General features: G+C 40.3%; 1 protein-coding gene across 19 annotated transcripts in view; it reads right to left on the bottom strand.

Moving 5' to 3' along the window:
* The window catches only part of UNC13B (unc-13 homolog B), a 267,751-nt gene that overhangs the window by 73,101 nt on the left and 175,214 nt on the right, over nucleotides 1-19,436 (bottom strand). For 18 of the 19 annotated variants that reach the window (XM_089300153.1, XM_089300158.1, XM_089300170.1 and 15 more), the window contains 2 exons: nucleotides 9,668-9,982; nucleotides 6,903-6,993 (listed from right to left, as the gene is read on the bottom strand). In XM_089300153.1, the coding sequence (XP_089156279.1) occupies nucleotides 6,903-6,993; nucleotides 9,668-9,982 (406 nt within the window). Of the gene's footprint in view, nucleotides 1-6,902; nucleotides 6,994-9,667; nucleotides 9,983-11,282; nucleotides 19,392-19,436 lie in introns of all 19 variants that reach the window. The other variant, XM_089300220.1, reaches the window with a different exon arrangement.

Raw genomic sequence — 19,436 nt, 5'->3', positions numbered from 1 at the left:
AAAGTGGACTGGAGCCTTGAAAATCTAAAATATGAGTGAAACATACACACACACATATGTATCTACTTTCATATTTTCACATTTATTGCTTATTCAAAATATTATTTAACTTCCTTTTTAAAGATTTACCTTATTTGAAAGTCAGAATTACGGAGAGAAAAAGAGAGCTCTTCCATCTACAGGTTCAATCCCCACTTGGCGCTAACTGCCAGGATTGGGCCAGGCCAGGCTGAAGCCAGGAGCTTCATCCAGGTCTCCCATGTGGGTTCAGGGGTCCAAGCACTTGGGCCATTTCCTGTGCTTTCCCAGGCCATTAACAGGGAGCTGAATGCTAAGTGGAGCAGCCAAGACACAAACTAGCACCCAAATGGTATGCCGATGCAGACAGCCACTTTAACCACTACACACAATGCTGGCCCTTGAGTTTTTTAAAATATTAGAACAGCAATGGTAGGGAGAGACATGAAAGGCTAGGTGAAAAAGGAGGGCTCAGAAGCTGGCAGTCTTCATGAAGGCAAAGGGTTAAGGGAGCAGCCCCAATCACAGGAGAGCCTGGAGTTTACAATTATCCACAGCATTTCCCCGATGCAATTCAGTCTGAGAGGAGGGGTCCTGCAAGGACCCCCTTCTTCGGGGTTTTAATTATTGGGCAGGAAAGAAGTCATAAGTAAGAACAGCTTTACAGGAAAGAAGCTAATTCACTTTCTCTGCGATCTTCGAGAAAATGCTGAACCATCTCTCGAGCTGACCAGCAGCCATGCTGGATCTCCTGGGACTTAAATACAAGTCTTCCCACCTATCTAACTGGTTCTAACCCTACCTACCAAGGCTCTCCTTCGTCAGCTTTCTTCAACAACCTGAAAGCTCCTGTCAAGCCTTCCTATGGCCTGTCTCCAAGCGTTCTCCTTCACTGTCCCTTCCACCTGGAACACCCACCCACCTGCTGCCACCACACTCTCTGTTTCTAGAGCTCGAAGTCTCACCTCCTCCCCCAGATTTTTCTGCAGCTAAACCAAATAAGGTACAGATTTATATCCATTCCCACCCACACTGCCAACATTACTGCCTCATCAGCATTATCAGTGTCATCAAACACTATTAAGTGCAAATGGCCAGATGTTCAACCAGCCTGGAAGATTCAAAGATGACCCTGTGTGATATCTTCTCTCAAGTTGCTGGAAATTGAACAAGAATGACATAAATGTAGCTAGGTTTCTAAGGCAGTTTCTCAAAGTATACTTAATGCGATATCAGCTAAATACTTATAAATAACATGTAAACTCAAATCACAAATAAGCAGAGAAATGAAAACTGAAACAATGGGATACCATTCTTCTGTCTAACTGGCAACCATTTCCTAAAATGATAATATTCAGTGTTGGTACAGCACATTCAACTACTCAAAGTGCAAGCTGGAAAATCTTCTCTGAAAATAAATTCAGAAGTTTATCAGACGTCTTTAAAAAGAACAGTCTTTAACAGTATTGATTTGAATCTATTGTAAGAAATCTAAAGAAATAATTGGAAATGAAAGCAGATTGGTACATAATGATGCTCATTACAGCATTATCTATAATAGTAAAGAAACAATTGTTACAGAACATCCACATGATGATATGCTATTAATCTATTAATAATTATTAAATCAGGGGCCGGCACCACGGCTCACTTGGTTAATCCTCCGCCTGCAGTGCCGGCATCCCATGTGGGCTCTGGGTTTTAGTCCCAGTTGCTCCTCTTTTGATCCAGCTCTCTGCTATGGCCGGGGAAGGCAGTGGAGGATGGCTCAAGTGCTTGGCCCTCTGCACCCACATGGGAGACCAGGAGGAGGCACCTGGCTCCTGGCTCCTGGCTTTAGATTGGCGTAGCTCTGGCTGTAGTGGCCATTTGGGGAGTGAAACAATGGAAGGAAGACCTTTCTCTCTGTCTCTTTGTCTCTCTCATTGTCTGTAACTCTACCTGTCAAATAAATAAATAAAAATCTTTTAAAAATTATTAAATCATTTAAAAAATATTTAATAACAAATAAAGCTCACAAAAGAAACTTCAAAAATCCACATATTATCTAAATTCAGTAAATTTACATTCATGTATATGAAAATTCCTTATAAAACATAGCTAATGTTAATAGTTAAAATTTTGCTGTTATTGGTTTTAAGTTATGAGCCTTGAAAAAAATGTAAAATAGAATTAGAATATAAAGAAGTACCTGGAGAATTTTGTGGAAATAATGGTGGGCATTTTTGACTGAACATCCATTAAGTGTTGGTTAACCATTTTTTGCCAGGTTCTATGTTGGGTGCCAGAATACCAGCAATAAAAAAAAGTATAGCTCTGAAATTCAAAAATCGTGCAAAGTGTACAGAAAAGACATACCAATAAACAAGCAGTTCCATCACATCACAGTTAACACTGATCTAGAAAAAGAGTACAGAGTCTAAAAATTTTATCTAAAAAACTGATAAAGGGCTGGATTTTTAACTAGCTGAATGAAAAGAAAGGGTATTCCAGGCAAATGCAGAGTGAGACTTTTTGAATAAATAGTTTTGCATATTTCAATGTTGTATAAACAGGGTAGCAGAAAGAATTAAAGCTGGAAAGGCAGATAGGGTCTATATAAGGGCTTTTCAAACTACTTTTTGTTAAGGATCTGTTTTCTTAATTCCCAGTATGCCAGGGATTATTTTGGGCCTATACCCTGTTTAATGAGATCAGACCATCGATGTGCTTGATGCCATGGCAATTCAAATAGCCTCTATAGGCTCCCTTTCAATTTTAGTACTTAATTCATCAAAGACTAGGAACAGATCCTGAACTGGGCTGGTCCATGAAGCACATTTGAGTCATACTGAGCTAGATCACAAAGGATTTTATTCTTTCATGAAGGCAATGTAGGGCTATTGAAGTATATTTTTTTCTCATTTCTTTTTTTTTTTTTAAAATCATAGCTTCACCAGATAAAATTTATAATCTTAAGAGAAAGATGCTATTATTATTCCCAATTTCTGGATTAGGAAAATGTGTCCCATTAAACTTAAAAATTTTCCCTCACAATGGTACACTGAGAAAATATTGGCAACTCATATCACAGGCAAAGAGTTAATTTCCCAAAAACAAAAAGCACTTGAGAATTAGTAAGAAAACCACCAACAGCTTAATAGAAAAACAGCAAAAAATATGAAGACTATGCACAGAAAATTAATTACTAACAACATTTATTATTTTACTAATACAAAATTGCAAATTTAAACTGTCAAGACACACTCACCTAGCAGACTAGCAAAAACCCAAGTGTGAGAAGTCACTTTGTGGTGGGCTCGAGAGGAGAAAAGCACCCTCGTGACATTACTACCAGGAGTTGTTAATTGGTACTCTCTCTATAGAAGGTATATATACTTGAAGGTAGTTAGTAAAGTCATTCATAAATAACTCTTCCCTTTCTCTTGCAAGATATACCTTCTGGCTCACTTGAGAGTTACCTTCCATCTGCTAGTTCACTTTCCAAATGCCTACAACAGCCAGGGCTAAGCCAAGCCAAAGCCAGGATTCCATAACTCAATGAGCAAGAACACAAGTACTTGAGCTATCACCTTTAGCCTCCTAGGGTATCAATTTAGAAGGCCAGAATTGGGAAAGGAGCCAGAACTCAAACCCAAACACTCTGATATAATGCAGGTGTCCCAAGTGCTGTCTTAACTGCTGTACCAAATGCCAGCCTCTCCATTTGGCTTACTCTTGTATAAAGAAATTTAAGAATGAGAAATAAAAAATAAAAATTATCTTGGGCAGAGGGTAAAGAAGTGACTAGATGAAGCTTCCAGTTACGTGGGGGGAAAAATCCTTGTGCTGTGCTTAACTTCTTTCTCTCTTAGAACTTGCATCAATCTGCCTGCATATCTCATCTTAAGTGTAAATGGTGCACTTCTGCTTCTATTTTTAAACCGTATTAAGGTCCCTCTTTAAACTCTGGATGTGTTTCCCTCTTGGCCATCTCTAATCATCTGCCAGTTATTTTACTTGTGTTAAGAATACTATTGTTGGTGTCAGCGCCATGGCACAGTAGGTTTATCCCTGCTAATGTGTCTGGGAAAGTGGTGGAGAATGGCCCAAGTCCTTGGGCCCCTGCACCCACGTGGGAGATCCAGAAAAAGTAATAAGCTCCTGGCTTATTGCCATTTGGGGAGTGAACCAGTGGATGGAAGATATTCTCTTTCTTTCTCTTTCTCTTCCTCTCTCTCTCCTTCTCACTCTGTAACTCTAATTTCAAATAAATAAATCTTTAAAAAATTATATGTATATACAAACTACATTAATTACATCATAACAATTAAAATATGAAGAGTATAAAAGCAACATTTTAAATGATTATTAATGATAACAATATTCTTACTATTACTAAAAATATTAGGAGTAATAATGTTTGTAGTGGAAGCAATATGAGATAACATGCCCAGATATTTTTTAAATTTTATTTTAATATTTTGCTGTAGAATGATGTGTGGTCTGGCTCCACATTCAATTATTTCACTTAGGTTTTCAAAGCTCTCATAGCAGAAAAAGATGCTCATACATCCATCAAATGAAACCATAATTGGTTCCTAAATGCTAATTATTCAAAGGTTTTGTTGAAATCTGGTTAATAATGTTTTGTCTTCTCTGATGTTAGTTGTTCTTGCAAGAAAATTAGAACCATTTATATATTTTTAATAAGGTAAAATTTCCCTGAAAAATTTTAGTAGAAATATTTTTAATATATCAATAGTATCTTTCCAAGATTAATTTATTAGAGTATGCAGTTATGAGTTTTTATCAGTAATGTGCATTGTTTCTGATAACAAAAGAACACACATATAACTATGGAAGCCTTTTAAAACATATGCGTTCAAAATGCTTTCTCCAATGTAGTTATATTTTCAATAATTATTAAAGTATTATCTTCTGGGGCTGGCGCTGTGGTGCAGCGGGTTAACGCCCTGGCCTGAAGCGCCGGCAACCCTTATGGGCACTGGTTTAAGACCCGGCTGCTCCGCTTCCGATCCATCTCTCTGCTATGGCCTGGGAAAGCAGTGAAAGATGACCCAAGTCCTTGGGCCCCTGCACCCGAGTGGGAGACCCGGAAGAAGCTCCCGGCTTCGGATCGGCATAGCTCCAACCGCTGCGGCCAATTGGGGGGTGAACCAGCGGACGGAAGTCCTCTTTCTCTCTCTCTCTCTCTGTCTCTCCTCTTCTGTGTAACTCTGACTTTTGAATAAATAAATAAATCTTTAAAAAAAAAGTATTATCTTCCCTCTGAAGGTTCAAATTAAGAGTGCTTGTATGAAGTTAGAACATTTAAACATCAAAATAAATGGCAGTAATGAATTACAACTCATGTAATAAATTAGGAATCTATGAGTCCTTACTGATAAATTAATGAAAGAAGAGGGAATCTCCTTTTTATGAATGCCAAGTGATTAATGTAGAAAGCATACTGGAAACAGAGGTACATTTGACAACCCACAATTAGGTGTAAACAGAAGTCATCCATGGACTAATGAGCTGCCAGGTGGAGATTGGCAGAGGAACAAGATACCACACTGTCTCAGAGGATCTTACCACAAAGCACCCAGCAATTACAAAGGGCCAATACCAATACCAACCTAACCAAGCCAGTAAGACAAACGAGACGGGCACCATCACCTGTTTTCTGGTGTGATGCATTGAAAGAACACAGCATTATTTTTTGTATAATTCCTGCCAAGAAATTATGGACATGAGGAAACACTGGATTGACTCAAACGAAGAACATGCTACAAAAATGAAAGGTCTATGTCATTTAAAACTGCTGAGGATAGCAAGACTGAGAAACTGCCCCAGAGTGAAGGAGACCAAAGAGACATTGCTACTTAATGAACTTGTCATCCTGGGATTGGATCCTGGATCAACAAGGAAAAAGAGACACTGCAATGGGGCAGTTGGCAAAATCTGGACAGGGTCTTGATGATATTGTTGTCCTTGTTGTTTTCCTGATTCAGAGGTTTACATTGTGGTTATACAGCAAAGTAGCCTTTATTTTTAGAGAAACACAAACAGGAGTATTTAGGAGTGACAGATCACCATGTCTGTAATTTACTCTCCAACGGATTGGTCACAATGGAGGAAGGGTGAGGATGCAAACGTGAACTGCCAATAACTGGAGCATCTGGGTGAGGAGATACAATTCTTTACACTACTGTTTATGCAACTTTTCCCTAAGTTTAAAATTATTTCTAAAAATATTACTTTTTAGAGTGTGTACTAACCTAAGTGAGGATGCTTGCATTTTTATTTGCCAGGTTTTGTACTAGTGACAGCAACCTGTCATCATTTAAAAATGTCCCTTCCTTCCACCTGAAGATAATCTATTGACAAACAGATAAAGACATATCAAATTCATTTACACTGAAAATGAAAATATTTATTTTTTAATTTTTTACATTGCTTCAGATCTTAATGTACTGATGTCTCGGGTCTTAAATTAGGTAATCCCATAAAAATTTTCTTTACATTGTTTCTGGCCCCACATAGAATAAAGTCAGTAGTACTTGAACTGGCTGGCTAGTGGGAACAACTGGCCTAAGAAAGCTTGAAATAGTCCCCTCCCCTAAGCTCAAACTAAAATGGCTTCCTGAAAAAGACTGTATTGAAAATAAGCTTGTAAACTTTACCTTCAGGTTCTCAACCCACCAGGTCTATCTGATTTCCATTAATCAGCATACAACAAAGCCAAGGCCAGCTCTCATCTCTTAGGGCTCTGGCTTGTAATGCATTCCCAGAAGCACACAGTAAGAAGATGACTAATAACTGACTGCTTCTCCAGCACCATATGTCTCCCAATTTCAAGAGAAAAATTGTTCCAACCAGTATTAGAACAGAGTTCCTACCTCTTGCAGCTGCAGCCGGACTTTGGTAACAGCTCGGATCCAGTGCACTCTAGCTTGGGTAAATGGTGAAGATGCATTCTCCTTAGGAAAACTTGTAACAAAGAAAAATGTTTCTTAAAAACAGCTGAGACCACAAGGTAACAGTGCTTAAGGCAAGACTGCTAAATATCTAAAATAAAATGGCTTGTATTCAAATACCTACACTTGTTTAGTGATTCAGGACACAGAAACAGCATAGTTCTGACATGTGAAAACAATTCCCCTCTAAAATGACAACTCCTAAAAGGAGATTTTCATCTTTTACTCTTCTTTCTCCTTTCATCATTCACCCATGAGGTGCTCATTCAGACAGTCGGGGGTCAGGACACTAGAAGCAATGGCAAGGGCCCTGAGCCAATGTCTGGAGCAGAAACTACAGAGAGGTGTACAATACGTCTCTCAATCGCTCCCACCCTACCTCTCAAGACCACCAACCTGCTTTGGGAGTTCTGCAAGCAGCCTTAGGGCAGAATTCTGTTCCGGCAGACAATTCCTGCTCCATTAAGTATTTTGGAAGACTTACCAATTCCTAGACTACATAAAAAGAACAAATCATGGCCCTTCTCCTATTCTGATCTTGTTCTTTTCACTGCCTCAGGAATACTCTCATGAAAATGAATAAATAGGCCGGCACCGTGGCTCACTAGGCTAATCCTCCGCCTTGCGGCGCCAGCACACCAGGTTCTAGTCCCGGTCGGGGCGCCGGATTCTGTCCCGGTTGCCCCTCTTCCAGGCCAGCTCTCTGCTGTGGCCAGGGAGTGCAGTGGAGGATGGCCCAAGTCCTTGGGCCCAGCACCCCATGGGAGACCAGGATAAGTACCTGGCTCCTGCTATCGGATCAGCGCGGTGCGCCGGCCGCAGCACGCCAGCCATGGCGGCCATTGGAGGGTGAACCAACGGCAAAGGAAGACCTTTCTCTCTCTCTCTCTCACTGTCCACTCTGCCTGTCAAAAAAAAAAAAAAAAAAAGAAAGAAAGAAAGAAAGAAAATTAATAAATAAAATATCTTTGAGAGGGCCAATGCTATGGTGTAGCGGGTAAAGCCGCTGCCTGCACTGCCGGCATCCCATATGGACGCCGGTTCGAGACCCGGCTGCTCCACTTCCAATCCAGCTCTCTGCTGTGGCCTGGGAAAGTAGTGGAGGATGGCCCAAGTGCTTGGGCCCCTGCACCCATGTGGGAGGCCAGGAAGAAGCTCCTGGCTCCTGGCTCCTGATCAGACCAGCTTCAGCCATTGCAGTTAGAGAGTGAGCCATCGGATAGAAGATCTCTCTCTCTCTCTCTCTGCCTCTCCTCTCTCTGTGTAACTCTTTCAAATAAATAAATAAATCTTTAAAAAAAATTCTTTGGTGATCATGCTGCTTCTTCCTTCCTTTGAGGGCTACAGCCAAAGCAGCAGCTGAATGTCCACTAAGAGAGAGAGAGTGTGTGTGTGTGTGTGTGTGTGTGTTAGATGTAAAAAAGACGGGTCAATATTGTAAAACATTGGCAGACACTTCTGGCCAAGGCAGAATTGAGTTTCACTTGCTAAGACATGAGAGGGCACAACTGGTAGAAAAGGACAAGCACTCATGCTGGGCACCTGTTCCTCTACCAGGAGCCCTCCACGAACAGCCAACCCCCTGTGGGTCATCAACTCAGTGAGAAGGCTGGTCCAGAGCTCAGTCTCCTGGTTGTTGTCTTACCCATTACATGAGCCACCAGCAAGGACTAACAACCAGGGAAGGGGAAGGAGAAGAGAAAGTAAGTCTAAACCTTCAGAGAGGTAAATGAACATCCATTAATCCAGTGATTGTATAGAAGCCCCAACCACTCTCTATTAACTTTTACTATTAAAAAGTATTCATGGCACTGATCTTTCAGTTACAGGTTTTATTATTATACACCAAAACTTAAGAATCTAAACCATGCCCTACCCTTATCACTCTCCCCAGTGGTTTTTAACTGGGGGCAATCTGGCAAGATCAGAAAATACTTTTGGTTGTCACAATTGGGAGTTGCTGGCATGCAAAGGGCAAGAATGTTACAAAACATCCTATAATGCATACAACAGCATCCCATAACAAAGAATAATCTGGCCCAAAATGTCAATGGTACCAAGATTAAGAGACCTGCTCTCCTCTAACCTATCAGCTACCCTAAGCAAATTTAATAACAACACACAAACTCTATATGAAGGTTCATTATAAGACTGTTAATAAGTTTTACATTTTTCTTTCCCCAAATACCAACTCCCAGGCATACTGCTAGGCCCTGAGGAGGCAGAGGGGTGGGTTAAGTCTGGTTTCTAGGTCAATCCTTTATCAATTCTGCCTTAATTTTCTTAGCCAGCGGAAAACAAAAGAGCCAAAACAAAGGTAAAATATGAATATGCTAGGACACCAGGCAAAGCAACCCTCAGTGAATGAAATAACCTGCAAGGCTCAGGTCAGTTCCTGACTCAAGAGACTGCTGTATGTGGGTCAACCAGTAAGCCACAAACTACAGACTCAAGAAGTCCTGGTACGTTGCAGCTCACTGGATACAAAGAACCCAAGGGTTCTTTAGAGATCCAAAAAATATCTAGGGAATTACACCAATAGCCAAAGGAATTATTATAAACTTAAGCCTGGGTGTCATGATACCACTACACCCAGATGTAGGGAAACCAATGAAAAGCACTCATAATCTACCACAGAACAGGTATTGAGGAAGCAAAGTAGGCTCCTTAAGATAGCCATCACCCACCTCTCCTGGGGGCCTACGATGTGGTCTTTGTGTAGCACCAGATCTGGGGGAGGAAGGGTTGTAGCATCTTCGTTCATCTCCTTGGGTTCACATATTTTCCCCTTCTCTGCTTTACCTGTCACCTCCAAGGCTTTCTCTTGTTCTCCAAAACCTGCTTGGCCATCTCTGGAAAGGCTGCCAGAGCTGTGGTAGGAATGAATAGAGTCCCTCTCTCGACGGTCGTCATCCTGTTCATGATACTGGTCTAGTTCACTCAGCTGAGAGCTTCCTTGACTCACATTACAGGAGGAGCCATACCTACTGCTGCTGGTGGGGCTGTGAAAATGAGACAAAGAGAGATGAATAAATAAATGCGAACCAGGGACCAGCACAAAAGTGTACTAATGGAGGAATCATAAGCAGCGGGTTCCTGGGAAGGGTGGACCAAACTTCATAACCTAGAAGAATTTATCTACATTCAGCAGAACCACAACAGGAAAAAACACAACAAGCTATCCTCCAACACTTAACCTCAGCCTGCAATTGATTCTAAAGAATGTTTTACCTTAATGTGCTTTTTATGATTAGGATTAAGAATTAAGATAGCTGATTGCTTATCTAAAATTGTCTTCCAAAAAAAACTTATCCAGTACCTAAAATTAACACTTTCTAATTTACACATAATAAACTGTAGTAATGAATTCCACTTTTTTCTATTATTTATTAAAATGTGGTTCCCATTTCTGCCTCTATGACTGTAAATTGTGTATATGTGTACCTTAAGAGCAAAAGGAGTGTGGACATGTTCTTTCAATTATCTCTGCCTTCTGCAGGATGAGATAATGGAAGCCACTGGAAGATGGAGACCAGGACTAAGAAATTCCACAGGGGAACTATCTCACCAACATGAATGCTACAATGATGTCATTGAGAGTATTGGAAATATCCAATCAAAAGGGGTACAGCAAAGAGACTGGTGTCTGGTAAGTGTTTTGAGTAAAGTCTCATAGAAACTCAGAGCTATCCTTTGCTGTAGTTCTTCAATCTGAAATACTGCTATGCCCTGGTATCAGACTTTTATTCTGGAAGGAACGATGTAAATCCATATGGAATATATACTATCCCAGGTCATCCTTTGCACCATGTATTTTACTTAATGCCCTCATTGCCACTGGAGGAAGAACCTTAGAAGACTTGAAAAAACAAAATGTAGGCCTCTCTCCATCTTCTACAAGATACAGGTGCCTAAGGCCCACGGAAGCAGCCTAAGATGTAGTTATAATTAACACATACCACTCAACTACCTGCTGCCTCTTTCTGCTCTCTCTTCTCTACTTCACATTATATAAGGCAGAATAAACCACAGTAAGTAAATCTCAAGCCCTGGTCTTTCCTTTAAGCAGGAAGTGCCTTGTTCCAAAAAATGAATTACATTTGGCACTAGAGAGAAGAGAGAGGATGAAAATACCCACACATTGGTTTTCTTGCTACTTAACCCCTTTAACATGAAACTCAGAGGCTAGAAAAGACACAGGAAGGATAAAAAGCAAGCTATGATTAATCTACCACTAAGTCTCTGGCATCATAAATGGTCAATTCCTTAAAACCATTTATGATGCTTGAATTGAAAACAAGCCTTTTGCCGGTCATTGGTTCCTCGATGCCATTCAGAGTGACTGGCTGCTGTGCATTGGAAACCGAGTCAGTGCTAGCAGATGGTGCCTCCTCTTCTTGTTTTTCTGGTTGGTGAAGTAGTTCAGGAACAGTGCAATGCTCTTCCTCACATTTCCCTGAAGGACAGGTGGAGCCAGAGAAGTTGCCTTTGGTATCTTGGTGTTCTCCAGTTGCTAGTATTTCCTGCTGGTTTTCTACTTCCTCAGGCCCTGAAATCCTATTAACACAGACACTTGGCTGGTCCTCCAGCTGCTCAGCAGTCCCCGAAGACTGAGTACACACCTTAGCTGGCTCAGCACCAGCCTCAGATGTTTGATAAGACTGCAAAGTTTTGTTTGTCTCTGTGGTATTCAGGTCTCCATTATTGCTGATAACCAAGACTGGAGGGCAGGGCTCTGCAGGCATTTGTGCAGGACCCCCTTTGTTCTCTTTAGGCCATGGAAATGAAAAATCCAGCTTCCTTCCAAACACTAGTTTGGGATCGCTTGCCAACACACTCCCTTTCCCCTCACCACCTCCCTCAAATATAGTTGACAACTTCTTAAAACCGGACATTAAACCAGTCTCTGCTGCTTTACTGTCAGAGGGTGAAGGTGAGGAAAAGAAAGAGCTCAACGGTTTCCCATGGTCAGCAACAGAGGATGAGAAGCCAAGCTTTGGCCAACTGGTCATTTTTGGGATTTCAAAATGAGGTTTTGGCTGCTCTGTTTCCTGGAGGACTGCAGGTGGATCTTTCTGGGTATGAAGTATCCCACAACTTTCTTTGGCACAAAGCATAGGTTCCTCTGGCAGAGGATGAGAAAGATGCTCTTGGGTTTCTGGTGCAATGCCCTGGTTGACACTTGCCTCATTGGATAATGCAGTATTGGTTTCTAGTGAATTGGTTGCCTGCAGCTCCAAGACATCGAGGTCTGTGGGGGCAGTCTGAAAAGCTGAGGCTGGTTCAGGAGGGAGAGATGGCTGTACTGAAGGAGGAGACTCTTTGGGAATCCAGGTAGGATCTGGATATGACTGTGTTGGCAATAAAATATGTTCTGCTTCCATTGATGCCTCTGTGTCTGTGCCCTGCAACATCCCCATGTCTCCTTCGTCACTCAGAGACAATACTCCTTGTCCAGTATCTTCCTCTGAGACAGAAGATGTAGCAACTATTTCTGAGCCTTCGGGTTCTGGAGTATTTTCAGGAGTATGACTGTCTTCCACTTTGGCTGTTAGTTTATGATTATCTGTCAAGTTATCTGATTCTGACGCTGCATTAAACACAGTCATTCTACCGTCACCGAGAGTAGATTCTGAATTGGGTGCTTCAGACGCAGCTTCTCTCCACAAACTATCTGGAGGCCCTGATCCTACAGCATCTCTGGAACAACCATTTTGAAGCCATGAAGTAGGGACAGAAGACTCTTGCTTGCATGCCTCTGATTTGGTACTTTTGAAAATTCCAAATAACTCCCCTTTGAGGCGTGGTGATGACACATTCGGAGAAAGAGAGAAAACAGGGTTTTTCTTTGGTGATTTAGGAGAGGTAAAAAGTCCAGAGAAAGATTTTGGAGGTTCAATCAAACACCCAGAGAAAGATTTTACTTTAGTCACAAACCCTGAAAGCATTTCTACAGAAGAGTCTAACACTGATTTATCTTCCTCTTTATCTGCATCGTGGTTATGGAGATGCACTGCATCTCCTGGCTCTGTAGAGGAAGAGGCCGGCTTCTGAGTCTGCAGAGGGATCTCACCAGGGACCTCTTCCAACGGCAGGTTCAATGGGTCACTAGTAAGTCTTTCATTTTGGTGGTGGTTATTACAACTGTCTAAATCATTGAGCTTTTCGATAAACTGGTTGCCATGTGAAAAAGATTTGGTCAGTGAGTCACTAGGGAAGGCTTTCAAGCTGACAGCCTCTTCTTCATGGAGAGCTACCCCAAGGGTATTTGGACCAGCAAGGGATGCTTCAGTATCTTCCCCGAGCTCCGGTGAAGCAGGAGCAATGTCTTTTTGCAACTGATTCATCTGGAAATCTGAAGATGTCTCCGGTTCATTACCAGTTCCCAGTTTTTCCTGAGTTTTCTCTACACTGAGCTCATCTACAAGGGAAGTATCCTCCACAGTATCGCTATCGAAAATACAAGGGGCCATTTGCTGTTCATGAACTACTTCCTGGGCTATGCTAGCTCTATGACCTGTGAAACCTTCTCTAGTTACTGTACCATTAGTGTCTACAAAAACAGGTGGCTTCTTACAGGGCTGGGAAGTCACTGGTGCAACAGTTACAAGGTTTTGTTTTTCCCTAGGAGTCTGTTGCTTTTCACCCAAAAAGGACAAGCTGAAGAAACTAAAGGTAGAGCTGTTAGGAGACGCATCCTTCTTGATGCTTGAGCTGGTACTGGAAAAAAAGGAGGGAAGTGTGAATAGCCCTTCCGCTTGAGACTTGGCTCTTGGTAGAGAAGCAGAGGCTCTATTCTCAGATTTTTCAGAACCAGTCAAGAAAGAAAATATACTCTTTCTGGTTGGCAATTCTGATTGGGATGGGGATGTTGTGGCAGTTGAAAAACTACAGTCTTTGTCAAGAAAATGATCTTGTTCATTTGAATTTCTTCTGCTCAGAGTATCAAAAGATATTGTATTACTCCTTGAAATTTCTGTCACTGTAGACACTCCTCTAGTTTCTATTGAAGAATCTCTGGAAGATTCTCTGAGACTACTTGTTGAGAAAGATGGATTTGGTGATTTCTGGAGGAGGTGGTCTCTGAAGGGTATCTCTTCCTCAACCAGATTACTACCTGGGATTTCCCCCACTGATGCTTCCTTTAGCCCACTTTCGTCAATAGTAGTCTGTTTGTTCAAACTTCTACCTCTAACCTTCCTTTTAGAGGAAACCGGTGCAGCAGAAAAGTTCCCAACATCCTGACTAGCAAGCTGAGTGGGATTATGGCCTGACATGACCTCATCCTTCCCAGTCATTGAAGTAACAGACTTACTTTCAGTTGTCTGTAAAGGAGACACATTGGTTTTAAAGAAATCTCCAAGGGTACCAAAAAAATTGGAAACACCAGAAGTTTCTTTTTTTTCCTGAGATGATACCTTTTCACTTTTAACACCATCCCTTTCCAAGTCTGATGATCCTTCTTTATTCACATGGGTTTTAAAGAGGTTCAAAAATCCAGATGCCTGTTTTTCATTTGCTATTTTACTTGCTGAAGGTTCTTCTCCTCGACCAAAGAATTTCAATGCACTTTTAAACAATGCTTTCTCCGATTCTGTGGAAGCCTGGTCCTGGAAAAGCTCACAATTCTTGTGCTCATCCCTTCTAAATGGCGGTGCAAGAAAATCTGAACTTGAGTCAACTGTAATGACTTCATCATCTTCCCTCCCCGATTCTGTCTGAGGAGCTGTATGACTTACCAGGAAGCCAGATTTTAGCAAATTGTGTTTTTTCACATGATTGTTTTGATTTAAAGGGAATTCTTGCCTTATCTTCTCAGTAAATTCTGCTTGCTGAACACCAGATATAATCTCTGAATCCTTAAGAGAACTTTCTTCCTCCTTTCGGAAGCTATCCTTTAATTGCCTATTTGAGATTAACAACCTATGATCATCATTTGTGAGTTCTGTTAGTTTTGACTGCTGATCCATTTTCTGCATGACCAAAGAGTCTAAGGATTCACCTTTATCAAAAGTCAAAGTGCTTTTAACCAAAGCATCCAAAACAGAAAACACTGGAGCCACCTTGTTCACTGATGATGTCTCTTCTGCTTGCTGTGAGCCTTTGTGCATAATTTCAGGATGAACCAAGGAGGAAGCTTCTTTAGAAGATGACTGAAGCCAACTGGACAGGGAAAGGTGAACTGATGAATCTTTAGCTGTACGTTGGTTCTCACCTCTCTCTATAAGCTGATCTCTATTTAAGATATGATTACTAATAGTTTGGGACTGATTTCTGAGATCTAAAGTATATTCAAGGTTTTCAGAACCATATGGCCTATCTTTGAAAGATCTAAAATTTCCTTTAAATTTTTGAGGATAGCCTGAAAAATCTAATGGTTGATCCCTTTGGTCATAACCTGACTCTTCAAGAACTTGTGAAAAACTTTCTAAATTTAGATATAATGGTCCTTTACTTCTTGGCAAAGGTACAGATAAATCAAGAGGATCATCAACTGCTTGCTCTTCAACATACAATATTTCATCATTCTTGCCAAATACTTTAAAATCACAGGCAGAAAAAACACTGCCATCCAACATAACATCTGTTGGGTCATTTGTCTGTAAATCACAACTCATATACTCTTGATAAGTATAATCAGGTATAAATAAATATGCATACTGACCAGTAGGATCAGTGAGGAGAGAATAGATATATTGGCCATCATGGAACATATAATACCCATAATCTCCATCCTCAGATGGCCACCATATTCCATTTTCAAGATATGACAACCATTCCTGGTATTCATAACCAAAACTTGAAAAAACGAAGTATTCATCCATTCTTAATGATTGTTGATCAACTACAGGATATGTAATCTCATAATCTGAAGTACAACTTAAATCAATAGGCAATTCATTTAGTGAATTCTTTCTTTCGTTAACTGGAAGATGATCAGAATTTCCATATAGTGAGTTAGCTGCCCACATATCACCTCTTAATAAGTAATCTTCATTAAATGCTAAATGGTTGGGTGATTCATATGGTAAGTCACACCAAATGACACTGTTCGGATTTGTTCTCCACTCTAAGATATTTGTATTTTGATCTTTTTGGCAAAAATTTATTGCTGAGTTTTCTGAGTCAGGCCACAAGAAAGCATCTGCTGATGGAAATGTATTTTGATTCAACATATAATAAATTGGCTGAAGCTTTCTGGAATTTTTAGAGAAATCTTTTATGTCAGAGTCCCATTCAAAACACAAAGGATTGTTCATCCCTTCAAAGGACTGAGAGTGGTTTGATTCATTTAAAATGTTAGCACTTAGTATAGGTGAATTTAATTTACTTGAATTTTCATGGACTTCTGCTTTATAAACGTGATTTGGTATTGGCCTCTTAGCCAAAGATTCATCTAAAAGGCCCTGTTCAGCAATTGGAGTACACGGAAGCACTGTGTTCTCAGAGGAAGAGCAATGCTTTTCACCTTGCTGGTTTTTCCATGTAGAAGGGCAACAGTGATTATCAACCCACACATCTGATGATGCTTTGTTTTCTTTAGGTAATGATGAGAAGTTTTTTATGAAGTCAGAAGTTTGAGGTTTTTCAACACAATTCCTCTGGTTCTTAGAAGTCATACATGAAGTAGCAGGGGCTTCATCCATGGATAAATGTTTATCTCCATTCAAGCTTTTAGTATCACCTACAGGCATGAACTTTGCTTCACCTGGTTTACAACCACTCACACTACTATTTGATATCAAGTTAAATATTCCAGAGATCAAGTTTGGGGTATTATTCTTTTGATGGAAATCACCCTTTTTCAAATTTAATTCTTGTTGACTAGACAAGTTTTCAGAAGAAGAAAACCTGCTAAAAAGGCCAGAAAGGAGCCCTCCTTGCATTCTTTTTTGGGAAGTTTTATCTACTGCTTTGTCTTCATTAATTTCATCTACCAAAGTAGATTTTGAAATGGTAGAAATAAACTTTAATGAAGAGCTTGATACTGTTGAAGATGTCACTTGGGTAAGATTCTCAACGTCTGAAGGATTTGGAGTTATATGTTCATTGGGCTCAACTCCAGGGATGGCCAAAGTATCTCTTTCATAATTCTCTATTTCTGTGTGATCACCTGAATTTAATTCCTCTATAGTCCCAAATTTCCCAAGATTATTTAGGGCTGAATTAGACATTTTAAATTTGGCATCTTCAGGACATTTTATTTGGTCATTCTTATTAGATTCCTCTGTACAGTCAAGTTTCTCTAGGTCATTATGAATACTGGGAACTGAACTAGATTTTATTGAACTAAGTTTGGCACCTACAGGACAATTTATTTGGTCATTTTTATTAGAGTTCTCTGTACTACCAAATTTCCCTAGATCATTATGAATATTTGGAGCTGAATTTGATTTTACTGAAGTAAGTTTGGCATCTTCATGGCAATTTCTTTGCAGCTCATTACCAGTTGTTACTGCTGAACCATGAAAACTTTGGTCATTATCAGCGTTATGTCTGTCGGTGAAAGGAAATTTAAAGAAAGGAAAAATGCTTCCTTTCTCTTTTAAATCTTGATGGTTTTCAGAATGACTAGGAACTCTAAAAAATGGGATATGCAGTTTTCCACTAAAGGAAAAAGACTGTCCATCTTTCTTAGCATTCCTTTCCCGTCCATCTTCCTCTAGCTGGTGAATGTTCACAGATTCTGACAAGGTTTCCTTTGAACAGATCTCAGGGGAAGTGAGCAAAAACTGGCTAAACGATTTTCTGAGTGGCTCAAGGAAATCATCATCATTAGTAACTCTGTCATTCTTTAATGGCTGCGAAGAAGCCTCTTTTTTTGCAGTTACACTGCCAGCTACACAAAGAGGTACTGAAGTTTCTTTGGTACATACTTCTGTTTTATCTGGTAAAAGAGAAAGATCCTCACAGAGTTTTCCTTCCAACAGATTCTCAATATCACCTTTTTTACTTGCAGAACTAGGTACATCTGGAGGTTCACTGGCCACTTGGAAGTGCAGCGAATCCTCCCTTGTGGGCATTTGGAAGCCATCTGTGGTTTCTCCATCTTTCTTTTCTAAAGGAACTATACTACTACTGTGATTGTTAAAGGTTTCTTCACTTTGATTTGACGCTAAACCACACCCAACAAAACTTTCCTTCCTCAGGGGCTTGCTTGGGTCATCTTTTTTTGTTTCCTCCTTTTCTGAAAAGATCTTTAACGGATTCAACAGGCTGAAAACAGACTTAATAACTGAACTCTGACTCTGGGAAGCCGAGTCCCTTCCAATAGTTTCTGTTGTATCCTGAAAGCTTAAATCACCAGTTTTATTGCCTTCACTGTCAGAGGTTTTGCCATGTTTGCTGATATCCTTGCTAACAACTCCTTGATGGGATAATGAAGACTGCATGGGAAGATCCTGCTCCACTACTGACTTGTCACTGGACCTAGATTCCAAATTAACTGTCTCTACTTGATTAAGAGTTTCTGTTTTCTCTGGAACTGAATGTACCAGCTTTTCCACAGAGGCTGTTAGATGCTTTGTGCCTGAACCCACCTTTTCTGTGAGTGAACTTAACAAAGAACCAACAGCACACTTGACCCCACTCAGTTCAGGGAAAGAGATGGACTTGTCTTTGTCATTCACGACACTGGTTAAATGTGGTATATGATCCCCAGGCATTTTCTGTTCTGTGTTATCAATAGTATTACTCTGTTTCTGTGTATTTTTAGCTTTTGAAAGGGAACCAAATCTATTAATCTCCTCTTCCTTCTCTGCTAAATATTCTGACACCGTTTCTACCAAACACTGAAGCTCATCCATCGTATCAATATAGTCTTCCTTGGGACCCCCAATAGAGGAAGGGGTCATCTCTTCCATGGAGCATCCAGACAGATCTCCAACTGTGTTTGCATCACAATCCATCTTTTGTAATGGCAAGGCTGAATTTCCTACATAATATTCTTCAGGAATATCACCAATATGATGGGCACTGGATGGATGCCATGCTGGTGACAATAAACCTTCTTGCTTATCACAAGTGGAGGAAAGTAGAAGTTCATCAGAACTACTACTAGTAGAATCTTCAAGAATATCCAGTGTACTGAAATTAGTGTCATGCTGGTTTGCACCTGATGACTTTTCACAGTTGCTTAAACAACCAGGCCTATCATAATCATGACTTTCTAACAGAGTGGGCCACATGTCACTCTTAACCACAAATCCATTTTTATAGGGGAGCAAAACTGGATAATGTTGATTCTTCTTAATGTCACATAGGTTATATTTTTCAGTATCAATAGTATTTTTGAAGCTGGTCTTAGTGCCATATCCATCAACATATTGCCTTCTTTTAGTATCTTCAAAATAATTGTATAAGGGTTTCTTTTTTCTTCTCCTATCTATTGTATCATATTTCTGAGGATATCTGGAGAAAACTGGTGTTTCAAACTTATAATCAAAATTAAAGACA

This window comes from Oryctolagus cuniculus, chromosome 1, assembly GCF_051225735.1.
Source record: "Oryctolagus cuniculus isolate XC-2025 breed Fujian yellow rabbit chromosome 1, ASM5122573v1, whole genome shotgun sequence".
Taxonomy (NCBI): Eukaryota; Metazoa; Chordata; class Mammalia; order Lagomorpha; family Leporidae; genus Oryctolagus; species Oryctolagus cuniculus.
Note: the sequence above shows the minus strand (reverse complement) of the source record. Positions and strands in the feature narration are given on the sequence as shown.